This window comes from Mus caroli, unplaced genomic scaffold, assembly GCF_978045245.1.
Source record: "Mus caroli unplaced genomic scaffold, Mus_caroli_1 scaffold_15, whole genome shotgun sequence".
In the NCBI taxonomy this organism is placed as follows: Eukaryota; Metazoa; Chordata; class Mammalia; order Rodentia; family Muridae; genus Mus; species Mus caroli.
In genome coordinates, this window is record NW_028227270.1 from 106861550 (window position 1) to 106878338 (window position 16789).

At 39.2% G+C, this 16789-nt stretch overlaps 1 protein-coding gene across 8 annotated transcripts in view; it reads left to right on the forward strand.

The window, feature by feature from the left end:
• Positions 1–16789, forward strand: part of Hecw1 (HECT, C2 and WW domain containing E3 ubiquitin protein ligase 1) — a 287293-nt gene that overhangs the window by 175145 nt on the left and 95359 nt on the right. For 7 of the 8 annotated variants that reach the window (XM_021180044.2, XM_029468498.2, XM_029468503.2 and 4 more), the window contains 2 exons: positions 5998–6167; positions 15964–16106. In XM_021180044.2, coding sequence (XP_021035703.1) covers positions 5998–6167; positions 15964–16106 — 313 coding nt within the window. Of the gene's footprint in view, positions 1–621; positions 669–5997; positions 6168–15963; positions 16107–16789 lie in introns of those variants that run through there. The other variant, XM_085831277.1, reaches the window with a different exon arrangement.

Here is a 16789-nt window from a genome sequence, read left to right on the forward strand (position 1 = left end):
CAATCTCTTTGTGTCTCAGTTGCCTCACCTGTGGAATAAAAATGAAAATAAAAAGCATCTGATCAATTGCCTTTGAATAAGTAAAAATAGTGGAAACTGTCAGTAGTAAAGCAGCAGTGTTTTGACACTGTGTGAAAGGAAGTTTGCCTTAATGGCAGTACTGAGAGTTTACTGGGGGCAAGTAACAGAGCTAAGCAGAACTTCCAGTCGACTCACTTAAGCAGAGCAGATCAAAGATGAGCTGGTCAAAACAGCATATTCAAATAAAGTCCATTCTAATTTAGCTAGTTTTAAAAATTAATAGTTGAGTGTCATGTAAAGCTTTTCCTGGGAAAGTCTAGGCAAAGGTCTATTAACCCTGGCTGGGAAACTGATGGCAGATCAATGTAACCATTCTACTGGAGTAGCTGAAATAATAATAAATGAGTAAGTTTATTGGAGCCACTTAAAAGGATATGAGCAGCTCAGAAGGAGCTGCATCACTGAGAAGCCTACCTCATCATGGGTGAGAATTCAGGACAGTCACTGTATTTACTAGAGCCCTCTGCAGGCTGTGCAGGCAGCACAGTTCGGAGAGTTTTCTGCAAGAAGCTCCACTGAGCAGATATTCTCTCCTCTAGGCAGCTGTTTTCTGCTTCTGTGATCTCTGGTGAGGAGCTTGTGGACAGGTATGGTTCTGCTGTGCAGGACTTGCAGTGTTGTTGACTTGCTAAGGGTCTCCTCCTCCTCCCTCAGTGAGGAGATGTTTCAACTGGGAGGAAACTGATGAATAGCAAAGAGGATGTTACGTTTTCATTTTCATGACTCCGCGGTGGTTCTCTAGTTTATTGACAATAAACAAAGTAAGGAGTTACAGGAAATCTTGGCATTTTTTTTATAGAACTCTTCTGTGAACTGAAAATTATTTTGTTATTAGGAGTATGAAAGAACACTGAGCTGCTCTGAGTAAAATTATACATAAAACATAGACTTTCACATAATACATCTTAACCAAGGTACCTTCAGAAGAACACTATTGCATAAAACCCAAATTCTACTGACCACAAGTAGAAAACTGTGACCTTAGCTTATCAAATTGCTTCTCCATAGCAAGTGTGTCATAGATCAGAGGTCTCATGAGACTTTGGGGGGAATAAATTACCACCTGTTGTGGTTTTATAGGTCGAAGCATGTCTAATAAAGCAAATAAATGTTTAATAGTGAATCCAGATATTATCATGTATCTCTTTAGGTGGGATGAAAAAAGAGGGGAGAAGAGAAAAATTTAATAGTTTTTTTAAACCAGGATAAAAACATGCAACCCACCTGGCGTGGTGGCGCATGCCTTTAATCCCAGCACTCAGTAGGCAGAGGCAGGCAGATTTCTGAGTTCAAGGCCAGCCTGGCCTACAAAGTGAGTTCCAGGACAGTCAGAGATGTACAGAGAAACCCTGTCTTGAAAAAAACAAACAAAAACAAAAAAACAAAAACAAACAACAACAACAACAGAAGTGCAACCCTTGGGTTTCCATTTTCATGTTCCCATTGAAATGCTTAAGAAGTAACAAGAGTGTAAGACCCCCGAAGCTGGGCCTCCGCTCAAGTCCCAGGATGAACTGGCCAGCACCCCAATGACCCAAGAGAAAACCACACCTGATGCAAACTGAAAGAGGTTTTATTATCAGCTAGCTGAGGACGAACTCCTTCAGCTGTGCAGGGCAGGGGAGTTCGACCCCGAGCAGTGACAGTAGGGGGCTTTTAACAGCTAGCTGAGAAATTGGGATGAGGGTTGGGAGGAGAGTTGGAAGGAGTTGGAAAGAGTTGGAAGGAGTTGGGAAGAGTTGGGAGGAGTTGGGAGGAGGGTTCTTCTCTTCCCAGTGTCCTTGGTGAAATTTACAAGGCAGGAGTGGGGAGTGAGTTCTTTCTGAATCTTTATCTCCATGTCCTCAGCACAGGAAGGCAGGCATCTCTGGTTGTAAAGTATAGAAACAAAAAAGGCTTTTTGCTGACTATAGAGAACAAAGAGCTTCTTTCTGGCTGTATTTTTAGAGATCAAGGAAAACAAGCTTGGGGAACATCCAGGGGCTTTACCTTCTAGGGAGAAATGCTCTAAGTTGGGGTCTCACAATAGCTGTACTGATCCCTCCCCCTTTTTTATAGTATAGAATAGAGTTTATTTAGGGCATGGGGGAGAGAGTTAAGAAAATAGTAGAGTCAGAGAAAGGCAGAGAGAAGCAGAGAGTAGAGAAGTAGAGGCCGGCCATGGCCACGTGGGGAGATGGAGGGAAGGGGATGGGGAGAGAGGGGCCAAGAGGCAAGGTAGAGTCAAGAGAGGCAGAGAAACAAGAGATGCTATACTGATTTTAAAAAACAGGAGAAACGAGAAATATCACACAAGAATTTGTCAGAAATCAAAAGTAATTTTCTATGACCAAAGCTCCAGTGGTATCTTGAGGTTCAGGAAGGGTATGACAGGAGAAAGGACAACAGTTATGTTCCTTGGTTCCCATTTTGTCTCTGCCATTCAGATACGGGATCTTAGACATACCAGGAAAAATTTTCTATACCTCAACATGACTCAAAATCAATTAATAAGGTGTTCTGAGTTAATTCATCTCTTGGTGTCCATGATACAAAATTTTATTATTCCAAGGTGTCAATTTCCAGCATTGAAATGGAACTGTGGCTATAAACATGGAAACTGAAAAAAGAAGCCTAGAAAAGTAACAGATAAATAATATTTGAAATTAGTATATACCCACATTCATTTAATTTACTATTTCTATGTTTGATAAAAATAAATATTGTTCCAAGAAGAAGACTCAGTGGGTATCAGTGTCTGATACCAGGCCTACTGAGGTCAAAGTCTAGGATCTCCATAACAGAAAGAGAGAACCAACTCCTATGAGTTTTTCTCTGACAAACATATGTGTGGCATCTTGTCTCACATGCACACACACACATACACACACACAAAGCACACACACACACAAACACACATACACACACACACACACAAAGAAAGAAAGAAAAAAAAGAAAGAAAATGTAAGAAAAAGTAAATATCAATGGAAATATTAAAATATGCTCCATGCCTCAAAGATAAATTATCTAGTGCATAATTCAAAGTGATGGTTAGTTTGTGTCTGCTTGATATAAACTAAAGTCTCCTTGGAAGAGGGAACCTCAATTGAAGAACTGCCTTCATAAGACTGACCTACAGCTGTGCCGCAAAACCAATCTTTTTTTTTTCAAATATTTATTTATTTATTATATGTAAGTACACTGAACCACTCTGGAAATCAGTTTGGCGGTTCCTCAGAAAATTGGACATAATGCTACCAGAGAATCCAGCAATATCTCTCCTGGGCATATATCCAGAAGATGTTCCAACCGGTAAGAAGGACACATGCTCCACTATGTTCATAGCAGCCTTATTTATAATAGCCAGAAGCTGGAAAGAACACAGATGCCCCTCAACAGAGGAATGGATACAGAAAATGTGGTACATTTACACAATGGAGTACTACTCAGCTATTAAAAGGAATGAATTTATGAAATTCTTGGCAAATGGATGGACCTGGAGGGCATTATCCTGAGAAGGGTAACATATTCACAAAGGAACTCACACAATATGTATTCACTGATAGGTGGATATTAGCCCAAAAACTTAGGATACCCAAGATACAAGATACAATTTGTTAAACGCATGAAACTTAAGAAGAACGAAGACCAAAGTGTGGACACTGTGCCCCTTCTTAGAATTGGGAACAAAACATCCATGGAAAGAGTTACAGAGATAAAGTTTGGAGCTGTGATGAAAGGATGGACCATCTAAAGACTGCCATATCCAGGGATCCATCCCATAATCAGCTTCCAAACGCTGACACCATTGCATACCCTAGCAAGATTTTGCTGAAAGGACCCAGATATAGCTGTCTCTTGTGAGACAATGCCGGGGCCTAGCAAACACAGAAGTGGATGCTCACAGTCAGCTATTGGATGGATCACAGGGTCCCCAATAGAGGAGCTAGAGAAAGTACCCAAGGAGCTAAAGGGATCTGCAACCCTATAGGTGGAACAACATTATGAACTAACCAGTACCCCAGAGCTCTTGACTCTAGCTGCATATGTATCAAAAGATGGCCTAGTCAGCCATCACTGGAAAGAGAGGCCCATTGGTCTTGCAAACTTTATATGCCCCAGTACAGGGGAACGCCAGGGCCAAAAAGTGGGAGTGGGTGGGTAGGGGAGTGGGGGTTGGGAGTGTATTGGGGACTTTTTGGATAGCATTGCAAATGTAAATGAGGAAAATACCTAAAATAAATAAATAAATAAATAAATAAATAAATAAATAAATAAATAAATATGTAAGTACACTGTAGCTGTCTTCAGACACTCCAGAAGAGGGAGTCAGATCTTGTTACGGATGGTTGTGAGCCACCATGTGGTTGCTGGGATTTGAACTCCAGACCTTCAGAAGAACAGTCCGGTGCTCTTACCACTGAGCCAACTCACCAGCCCCAAAACCAATCTTTTTTATTTGCTAATTGATGTATTGAGAGAGATGCCATGCCTGGGCAAGTGGGCTTAGGCTAAGAAACCAAGCAGAGGAAGTAATAATTAACAGGCCAGCAGGTAGCTTTCCTCCATGGTCTCTGCCTCTGCTACTACTTGAGTTCCTGCCTTTACTTCCTGCAGTGATTAACTGTGTTCAGGATATGTAAGCCAGGTAAACCCTTTCATCACCATGTTGGTTTTGGTTTATGTTTTAAAATTGCAACAGAGAAGCAAGCAAGGACACTAAGCAAAGCCCTCAAATATCACAAAGCTGACAAGACTGGAATCAGCTGTGAGAATAAAACAAGAAGTGACCAGGATTCTAACAGTAACCAGCTGGACAACCAAACTGGAAATTGACAAACCAGGGCTACAGGACACTTCATGAAGTAATGAAAAATTTGACCTGAAGGATTTGTAGAAAAAAGGAATAAGAACAACTGAAGAACATATATTTGAAATAGACCCCCTCTCTACAACATGAAATTGTGCATACTCAAACATCTTAAGTAAGACTGTTCAATTGCCAAGGTCTCCTCTTCCTAACACCTTAGTTTCTTGCAACTCTCATCAGTGATGAGTGCCTAGCTTTACACAGGGTGTGTTTATTCTTCTTCTGTGGTTCTCTGCTCTTTCAAACCTTTTTTTTCTGTCTATCTTTACACAGTGAAAGCTACATTTACTGTAAAATGACTGCCCTTCGTTTTCTTATGTCCTGACCTTGCAAAACAACTTTCTAACTTTGATCTAACATGTCTCCCATTAGTTTTCTTCCATGTCCACCATCAGCCTCTCACCCATGCCCATCCTCTTAATCTGTGGAACACTAGAAATCCAGCCCAGTAAGGACCAATGGTCCTCTTGGGAAAAGTAATATGTCCACAGTGCCATTAGAATTGGCATAATAAGACAAGAATTTCTTTCCCAGACACAACATATGCCAGGAAATATTCCAAATAGTATTCTGTGCAGGTACAAATCAGTCTTTGTTTATAATGTAAAATAGTCTAAACATTGTTAAAAAAAATTAACATATATATTAGTTACTTTTCATTGATGTAATAAAATAACATGACCAAAAGCAATGTACAGGAGAGTTAGTTTGAGATATGGTTCTAGAAGGATAAGAGTTCATTATGACAGGAAGGAATGTCTATAGATGACTGGATCAGAAAACTGGACAATAATATCTTCAACTCTACACTTCAAGCAAAGAGTGGACTGCAAGTAGGGTGAGGCTACAGACTCTCAAACCTATCCTTAATGACATCTTGAACCTCTCAAAACCTTCCCAAACAGTGTCACCAACTGAGGATGAGTGTTTAAATATCTAAAACTATGGGGGGCATTTCTCATTTAAACCACCACAATGTGTTTTGGATCATTTGTTCTTGCATAGGACCTGTAGATACTCAACCTCATTAAAACATACTTAAGTAAAATATCATTTATTTTATAGATTTCCAGGCCATGGGATTGAAGAAAGGGATGTTTTTCAACCCTGACCCTTATCTGAAGATTTCCATTCAACCTGGGAAACATAGCATCTTCCCGGCCCTCCCTCATCATGGACAGGAAAGGAGATCCACGATCATAGGCAACACTGTAAACCCCATCTGGCAGGCAGAGGTGAGTGTTAGGGAGTGGGGATTCTAAAAGAAAGATAAGAATCAAAATAAACCCACCTCTCTGCTCATCGTGTTGTGGAGCACAGATTTGGTTCTTGAACTTGTGGCCATGAGATTCAGGCCTTAGCAGAGAATTATGTCCTCTAAGGCCTCCAACTCCAGGGTCTGGGATTATTGTCCCAGGCAGCATCAACTAAGGCACTGTCACAGCTACTCTGAATATAACGGGAGAATGCCTCCCCTCCAGCCCAAAATTCAATCCAAGCATCTAGAAATTTTAAAAGAACACAAAAGAAAAGGAAAAAAAAAAGAAAAAAAAATCTTTAATAATGCATGAATGTGGTTGTGGTTATCCCGAGCTTTTGTCCCCACCGGCAAGAACACACTCAGGACAACCGGAATCTTCTGTGGCAAAGCTTTATTGCTTACTTCTCAGGAAGATCCCGACCCCAGAAAATGGAGTCCCTTATATAGCACTCAGCCATGACGTTTCAGCACCTAATGTGGCGTGACAGCTCTTGATTCGTTGCTCACCCATCACACCACTATTACACCCCGAGAATGGGCAGTGACTAGGAGTGAGTTCACTCTCGCACTTGCGCACAAGGCTTGTTTACTAGTTAGTCACTGCGGAGGCCAGCGCCATCTTATAATGGCGATTGCTCGCGGCACACGCACGGCTCTCCACAGCGATTGCTCGCTGCACGGCTTTCCACATGTGGTCAGTGTTTAACAAAGACCAGCCTTGATCTGAGCATCCCACAATTTATGCAGGGTCTTATAATCTTACATAAGCTTTCATCTGCAGGTGATTTCTAGATGCTACCAAATGGTACATTTTTTGAGCAATTATCAATTCCAGCTAACAAGATCTTCTCATGTAAATAAAAATAATTTCAATGTTGTTTAAGATTTCAGTGTTATGTAAATAAGACTGCATTACTTTACTTTTGAGGACAAGTCATCTACATCAAAATTGGATATTAAATACTGGAGAGGACTGCTTTCATTTCTTTAGATTCTTTGCACATTTAAAACATGATATCATATGTCCTGGCATTCTACAGATAAAAACAGCCATTTTTAGGTGAACTTTGACATACACAGTAGAATAATGGAACAACTGGATTTCACCGTAAGTGCCCTTGCTTTGTAGCCAAATATCTGACAAGAAACAATTTAAGGAACTGTTTATATTGCCTCACTGAGAACATAGCCTGTCATAGTAGGCAAGGCATGGCAGAGGGAAAGGACTAAGGGTTTGTGCACACAGCTCATTACATCTCTGAGGGTTAGGAAGCCAAGATCACGTGCTGAAACATGGCCAGTTTTAACACTCTAGCTCAGTCCTTATGTCATTACACCTGCTTCTGAGATTCCAGGTAAAGAAATTTCCACAACTTCCCAAACAAAGCCACTGACTGAATATAAATATGAAGTATTCAAACTCATGAAACTGTGAGGGATGTTACACTGTAAAACTATAGCACATGAAGCTGGGCCTGTGCCATAGCTCTCCATACTCAAATTCCACCAGGAGAGAGCTGGCCTCCCTGGAGTGCTGATATACATAAAAGCATGGGTGAGAGCACCACATATGCTCAAATCCCTGGCCCAAGAGGGAGTCTCCAAGAGCCATCAGGACACAGGAAACAAGGAACAGCCAGGGACAGGATCCTTCTACTTTACCTCTGCACCCCAGAGCTAACACAGTGCCACAGCTCCCCATACCCAAATTCTACCCAGAGATAGCTGGACTCCCAGGTGTGCTGACACGAAGGCTTACAGGAAGGACAAGACATAGTCAGAGACAACAAGACCAGCTGACACCACAGACAACCAGACGATAAGAGGCAAGGTCAAGAACATAAGCAACAGAAACCAAGGCTACTTGGCATCATCAGAACCTAGTTCTCCTAGCACAGCAACTCCTGGATACTCCAAACACACTGGAAAAGCAAGACTCTGATTTAAAAATCACAATTCATGATGCTGATAGAGGACTTTAAGAAGGAAATAAATAACTCCCATAAAGAAGTACAGGAGAACACAGGTAAACAAGTGAAAGTCCTTAAAGAGGAAACAAAAAAATCCCTTAAAGGATTATAGGAAAATACAAACAAACAAGTGAAGCAATTGAATAAAACCATGCAGGATCTAAAAATGTAAATAGAAACAATAAAGAAATCAGAAAGGGAGACAATCCTGGAGAGAGAAAACTAAGAAAGAGATCAGGAGTCATAAATGTATGCATCACCAACAGAATACAAGAGATAGAAGAGAGAATCTCAGGTGCAGAAGATACCACAGAAAACAATGACACAACACTCAAAGAAAATGCAAAATGCAAAAGCTCCTAACCCAAAACATCCACAAAATCCAGGGCACAATGAGAAGACCAAACCTAAGGATAATATGTATAGAAGAGAGTGAAGATTCTCAACTTAAAGGGCAAGATAAATACCTTCAACAAAATTATAGAAGAAAACTTCCCTAACCTAAAGACAGAGATGCCCATAAACATACAAGAAACCTACAGAACTCTAAAGAGATTGGATCAGAAAAGAAATTCCTCCTGTCACATAATAATCAAAACATCACATGCACAAAACAAAGAAAGAATATTAAAAGCAGTAAAAGAAAAAGGTCAAGTAACATACAAAGGCAGACCAATCAGAATTACACCAGACTTCTCACCAGAGACTATAACAGCTAGAAGATCCTAGGTAGATGCCATACAGACTCAAAGAGAACAGAAATGCCAGCCCAGGCTACTATACCCAGAAAAACTCTCCATTACCACAGATGGAGAAACTAAGCTACTACATGACAAAGCCAAGTTTACACAATATCTTTCCACAAATTCAGCCCTACAAAGGATAATAGATGGAAAACACCAACACAAGAAGGGAAACTACACCTTAGAAAACCAAGAAAGTAATCTTCTTTCAACAAATCCAAAAGAAGATAGCCACACAAAAATAACTCCACCTCTAACAACAAAAATAACAGGAAGAAACAGTCACTGTTCCTTAATATCTCTAAATATCAATGGACTCAACTCCCCCAATAAAAAGACAGACTAGCAGACTGGATATGTAAAAGGGGCCCAGCATTTGCTGCATAAAGGAAACACACCTCAGTGGCAAAGACAGACACTACCTCAGAGTAAAAGGCTGCAAAAAAAAAAAAAAAAAAAAAAAATCCAAGCAAATGATCCCAAGAAACAAGCTGGAGTAACCATTATAATACTAACTAAAATTGGCTTTCAACCAAAATTTATCAAAAGATAAGGAAGGATACTTCATACTCATCAAAGGAAAAATCTACCAAGAAGAACTCTCAATTCTGAATATCTATGCTCCAAATGCAAGGGCAACCATATTCATAAAAGAAACTTTACTAATGTTCAAAGCACACATTGCACCTCACAGAATATTAGTGGGAGATTTTAACATCCTACTCTCAGCAATGGAAAAATCATGAAAACAGAACATAAACAGTTACAGTGAGACCAAGCTATAAACCAAGAGGATTTAAGAGCTATCATTTCATCCTAAAACAAAAGGATATACCTTCTTGTCAGCACTTCATGGCACCTTCTCCAAAACTGACCATATAATAGGTCACAAAACAGGCCTCAACAGATACAAGAAGATTGAAATAATCCCATGCATCCTATCAGATCACCACAAACTAAGGCTGGTCTTCAATAACAACAAAAACAACAGAAAGCCCGCATACACATGGAATCTAAACAACACTCTACTCAATGATAATTTGGTCAAAGAGGAAATAAAGAAAGAAATTAAAGATTTTTAAAAATTTAATGAGAATTAAGGTGCAACATACACGAACTTGTGGGACACAATGAAAGCACTGCTAATAGGGAAACTCATATCTCTGAGTACCTCCATAAAGAAACTGGAGAGAGTATACACTAGCAGCTTGAAAGCACACCTGAATGCTCTAGAACAAAAAGAAGCGAATATACCCAAGAGGAGTAGACAGCAAGAAATAATCAAACTCAGGGCTAAAATCAACAAAGTAAAAACAAATAGAATTATACAAATCAACAAAACCAGGAGCTGAATCTTTGAGAAAATAAGGAAGATAGATATACTCTTAGTCAGAGTAACCAGAGGACACAGAGACAGTATTCAAATTAACAAAAGCAGAAATGAAAAAGAAGACATAACAACAGACACCAAGGAAGTTCAAAAAATCATCACATCCTGCTATAAAAGCATATACTCAATAAAACTGGAAAAAAATGGATGAAATGGTCAGTTTTCTAGATAGATACCAGGTATCAAAGTTAAATCAGGATGAGATATGCCATCTGAGCAGTCCCATAACCCCTAAAGAAATAGAAGCACTAATTAAAGTTCTCTCAACCAAAGGACCAGGTGGATTTAGTGCAGAATTCTATCAGACCTTCAAAGAAGAACTAATACCAATACCCTTCAAACTATTCCACAAAATAGAAATGGAAGGATCATTACCCAATTTGTTTTATGAAGCCACAGTTACACTAATACCTAAACCACACAAAGACTCAACAAAAAAAGAGAAATTCAGACCAATGTCCCTTATCAATATCAATGTAAAAATACTAAATAAAATTCTTGCAAACCAAAATCAAGAACACATCAAAATAATCATTCATCATGATCAAGTAGGCTTCATCCCAGGGATGCAGGGATGGATCAATATAGGGAAATCCATCAATGAAATCCACTACACAAACAAACTCAAAGAAAAAAATCACATGATCACCTCATTAGATGCTGAGAAAGCTTTTGACAAAATTTAAAAAACTGTTTAAAGTCTTGGAAAGATCAGGAATTCAAGGCCCAAACCTAAACATAGTAAAAGCATTATACAGCAAACTGTAGCCAAATCAAACTAAATGGAGAGAACATTGAAACAATCACACTAAAATCAGGGATTAGACAAGGATGCCCACTATCTCCCCATCAGTTCAGTATGGTACTTGAAGTTCTAGCCAGAGCAATTAGACAACAAATCGTGGCCAAATGGATACAAATGGGAAAGAACAAAGTCAAAATATCACTATTTGCAGATGATATGATAGTATACTCAAGTAACCCCAAAAATTCCAACAGAGAGCTCCTACAGCTGATAAACAACTTCAGCAAAGTGACTGGATATAAAATTAACTCAAACAAGTCAGAAGACGTCCTCTACTCAAAGGATAAATGGACTGAGAAAGAAATTAAGGAAAGGACACCCTTCACAGTAGTCACAAATAATATAAAATATCTTGGTGTGACTCCAGCTAAACAAGTGAACTAATCAGTATCCCCAGAGCTCCCTGGGACTAAACCACCAATCAAAGAAAACACATTGTGAGACTCATGTCTCTAGCTGCATATGTAGCAGAGGATGGCCTAGTTGGTCATCAATGGGAGGAGAGGCCCTTGGTCCTGTGAAGGTTCTATGCCCCAGTATAGGGGAATGCCAGGGCCTGGAAGCAGGAGCTGGCGGGTTGGGGAGCAGGGGGAGCAGAGGGAGGTGGGAGAGGATAGGGGATTGTTGGAGAGGAAACTAGGAAAGAGAATAACATTTGAAATGTACATAAATAAAATAATTTAAAAAAGAAAAAAATAGCCGGGCGTGGTGGCGCACACCTTTAATCCCAGCACTAGGGAGGCAGAGGCAGGCAGATTTCTGAGTTCAAGGCCAGCCTGGTCTACAGTGAGTTCCAGGACAGCCAGGGCTACAGAGAAACCCTGTCTCAGAAAGAAAAAAAAAAAAAGAAAGAAAAAATACACAGCAACAGAACAAACCTCAAAAATGTCATTCAACTGTCTGCTGTATTTTCATGATCTTCATTAAGGCATTTATTCATATCTTTGCATATATTCATAATTGCTATTTGCAAGTTCTGTCTTGTGCTTTAACAAAATTGCATTTTCAAAGCCTATTGTAATAGGGTTACTTGGTTCTGAAGGATGCTGTTTGTGTTTTTGTTCTGAGATCTAACCTAGGTATCTCGAGTTACAATTTTTAAAGTATTTCTTAGTGCTAATACCTGATCTGGTCTTTGTTGGGTAGGTGTCCCATTCTTTGATTGTTGTTGTTGTTGCCTGTTCTGTACCATAGCCATAGTACCACAGCCCACTTTTAAATTGCAGTGTTTTCTCAATGTTTAACTTTTGTGTTCTTTCTAGACGGTAATATTTTGTTGAATGTATAGTTGGCAAAGATTTTCTCCCATTCAGTGGATCTCACCCTATATAAAGAACTGTAGGTTTCTTAGGAACACAGAAAGTGGGAAAAAATAGTCTTCCAGAGGAAAAAGCACACCAATTGGCTACTCAATGCCAAATGTTCATATACTAGGTGAGTGCTGTGGCTGTAGAGTCCATGGTAGAGAGCTTCTTTAGGTGGGTAAGTAACAGAAAGGAATGGAGATAAACTAGGAGTAAAGGCTGAGAGGGTCTGCAGAAAAGAATAGGGCCAGTGTCCCCACCAAGAGACAAATTTCCCAGAGAATAGATGTGGGTAGAAAAAGGGGCTCATGTAGGCAAGCTACAATAGAACTAAAAGACTAGAGAGAGAGGAACAAGAGTTGGGGGTTCCTTTGGTATGAGCCAAAAGGTGGTGTCTGCAGGGAATTGAAGTGGGATGGGAGGAAGGGCTTCTGTGCACAGGCTGCTACAGGACTAAGAGCAAATCTGGAACAATCTCAGAAGCCACTGTCAGAAAGTGATTCTAACACCAAGGAGTAGAGATGATCTACAAGGGAAGGATGAGAGGATTGGTGGGGAAAAGCTAAGCAAATCCTGAAGTCACCATAAAATGTGGATTCCTAAAGGAACGGAGCCCACTTTCTAGCCAATTGCACTTCTTTCTTTCTTCCTTCCTTCCCTCCTTCCTTCCTTCCTTCCTTCCTTCCTTCCTTCCTTCCTTCCTTCCTCCTCTCTCTCTCTCTCTCTCTCTCTCTCTCTCTCTCTCTCTCTCTCTCTCTCTCTCTCTCTCTCTCCCTCTCTCTCTCTCTCTCCCTCCCTCCCTCTCCCTCTCTCTCTCTCTCTCTCTCTCCCTCCCTCCCTCTCTCTCTCTCTCTCTCTCTCTCTCTTTCTTTCTTTCTTTCTTTCTTTCTTGAGAATTTTCCATTCAGTACAATAGCCCACTTTTAAATTGCAGTGTTTTCTCAATGTTTAACTTTTGTGTTCTTTCTAGACGGTAATATTTTGTTGAATGTATAGTTGGCAAAGATTTTCTCCCATTCAGTGGATCTCACCCTATATAAAGAACTATAGGTTTCTTAGGAACACAGAAAGTGGGAAAAATAGTCTTCCAGAGGAAAAAGCACACCAATTGGCTACTCAATGCCAAATGTTCAACCCTGAAAACATACATATAAGAAGCAACATTATACAAGCTGAGCAGGTTATATTTATGTATATGAGGAATATATGTGTACACATACATGTATATAAAGAATATATATATTCAACAATTAATAAAAAAGAGGTTATAAGTTTGAAAAACAGGTAAGAGAGATATATGGAAAGGTTTAGAGTGGGAAAAAAGAAAGTGAAAATGATGTAATTATATTATAATCTCAAAATATCAAAAATAATTTATAATAATAATAACTGTTTTGGTTGAATTTTGATCTAAATGAGTACATGTTTTATTTTATCATGGTTTGTTGAATCCCACTGCAGGAGCTTAGTTAAAAAAAAAAAAAAAAAAAAAAAAAAAAAAAAAAAAAAAAAGATCACCTATACTTTTGAGTTGAGAATTAGGACCAATTTTATTCTAAATAATGATGGATTTAATCTTATTGGCATCTCTGTATAGTAGGTAAAGGTCCTCTATTTCTACCTATTCCTACCATTTACAAATTCTCATCTGTACACCATATACCCCTGAGGCCTTCCTAAGGACTGTGCATCTTCTACTCCCCTCTCAGCTCCCTATCTTCAATAGGGATCCTAGACTTGCCTTGCCAACTTCTCTGGCTCCCACTGTCTGAGAAGTCCTGAATCTCACCAGATTGCTGAGGGCTGAGTATGAAACTCTTCTAAATTTTCTAGAAGTTCTGGACCTAGAAACATCACTTAGCCTGAGCTGAGCCAGGACCAGTTCGATAACCCATTTGGACATCCAAAACGAATCACTCCAAGACTGACTCCTAAGCCCCATTCATATGGTGTACAACCTGCTAATTCAAAGAAACAAGAAGCTGATACAAATGCTGCCCACTCAACAATGGGAAGACAGGATTTTCTTACAAAGAAACACTAACAACCTAACATTAGCATCTAAAATGCCATTTCAAAAATAAAAATGTAACCAACACAGTAAGTCTCTTCCACATACCAGTACTTCATACTAATGTTCTTGAGAAAAGTAACTTAGGTTATTTTTCAAGACATTAATTTCAAAATAGCAATAAAAAACATGAACAAGAAATTCAAAGTGGGTATAAATTAATGTCAGAATGAAGAGCCAGAAAACAAAAATACAAAAATGTTGAATGCAATTTTTAAAAAATTCCAAGATATGAAAATAGAATCTAGTAAAGAGGACTCTTAAAAATCCAAAAGAAATAAATCTTGAAATGAAATATTAGAAATTCAAGCAAAAACTCCAGAGCAAAATTCACTAATAGATTGAACAAAGTGGAAAAGAATACCTGGCAAATAAATTGTCAAATCAAAAAATGCATAAAGGGAAATGCAAATCAAAACAACCTTGAGATTCCACCTCACACCAGTCAGAAGGGCTAAGATCAAAAATTCAGGTGACAGCAGATGCTGGCGAGGATATGGAGAAAGAGGAACACTCCTCCATTGCTGGTGGGATTGCAAGCTGGTACAACCATTCTGGAAGTCAGTCTGGAGGTTCCTCAGAAAATTGGACATAGTACTACCACTTCTGGTAAACCAGTCATACTATCCAGCAATACCTCTCCTGTGCTAGGGGTCCTGTTGCGTGGAGAGTCCTCTGGAGCCCTTGGTGCCCTCTGCCAGGTTCAGGCAGAAGATGGCGGGGCTGACCTGCTGTTTTCTTTAATTTGTTCTGATTTTATTTGAATCTCAAAAATTAACTCTACTTTTTTATCTAGTAAAAATGTGATCTTATACAATTCTATACATGTACAGTGCATACTGAAACCTCTCACCTCCTACCATCTCCAACTGTCTACCCCCCATGCCCAACCCCTCTCCTGCTCACAAATCTGTTTGTGAGAATTTATTTTTTTATATATTGATTTATTTTGATATAAAATCAAAACCTATTGATTTTATTTTTTATCCACAGGGTTTAACAAGGGTCATTGTTGTGGCCACAGGAGCTGTCTATTGCAGCAATGTACAACAGAAGACAATGACCCTCCCTCTCTCATATTCCACCAATAGCTGAAGTTCAGCAATGAAGGGCATAGTCTTGCACGTCCCTCCTACTTCTGTGACTGGTTGTTTATATAGCTAGTCTTGAGTTGTCCTGGTGAAGGTAACCACTATTGTTGTAAGATAATGATTTTTTTTCATGGTTATATAAAGTCTACAGAATAGTATTTCACAGCCTTTATCCTGCCTTTCACCTCTTACATACTTTCTACTTCATTTTCTGCAATGTTCTGAGCTTTAGAGTCATGTTTGTTTGTTATTTAATATCTGAAGGAGCATGCAGTTGTCATCCCTCATTTATTAAAAGCAGGTCTCACAGCATTACTAAGGCCAAGGTACATGGACTGGAACTGTCAAACCCTATGACCTCTCAGTTAGTTAATATGATGTGGTTTCTCATTGCAGCATTTCAGTTTCGTGTCTCTGCCAACCGATGTGCTGGAAATTGAAGTGAAGGACAAGTTTGCCAAGAGTCGTCCCATCATCAAGCGTTTCTTGGGAAAGCTGTCAATGCCTGTTCAGAGGCTGCTGGAGAGACACGCCATAGGGTAAACTGTGACTGGGGTGGCTGTGCTTCCACTTACAGGCCATGCCCAGGAAGGCTTGTAAGCTGCCATTACAAAGTCTGATGGAAAGACACCTAAAATGGTTTCCAGTTTCGGGGCTTTCCCCACCAATATCATTTCCTGGACCACGGTATTCAGTTAAATCCTTCCCCTTCTTATTCTTGTGTAGTTTGTATAATACATATTAAAGAGTATAGAGAAATCGTAGACAGTATTGAAAAATAATACACATTTTCCTGTATAAATATAGATTTAAACTTTGCCATTGCTGTGGAAAATAACTCATTCCTTCACCTGCCTTGTATGTAGGATTTAACCACATACTGCACTTCCATACGAAGATGGAATCATGTTTCTTGGAGAACATTTCTCAAAATATGCTATTTACAAAAAATTTTAGATAAAAATTTGAAAGCATGCATTCTCATGGAATAACAGCAGCAGTCAACTGTATATGAGAATATGCTTTGTGTTTTAAATATTTTGCATTCATATTCACTCATGGTTTTTATTAAAATGAACTATGATCAGATCATCTCTTTGTATAATGTGTATTTCCTTAGATAACATACTGTATTTGAAAATATTAGCCTAAGTCTTTGGCTATAAGTGTATCATTAATATGATACATAGAGAGATATCAAAGAGTGAAAAGTACGAAGCAG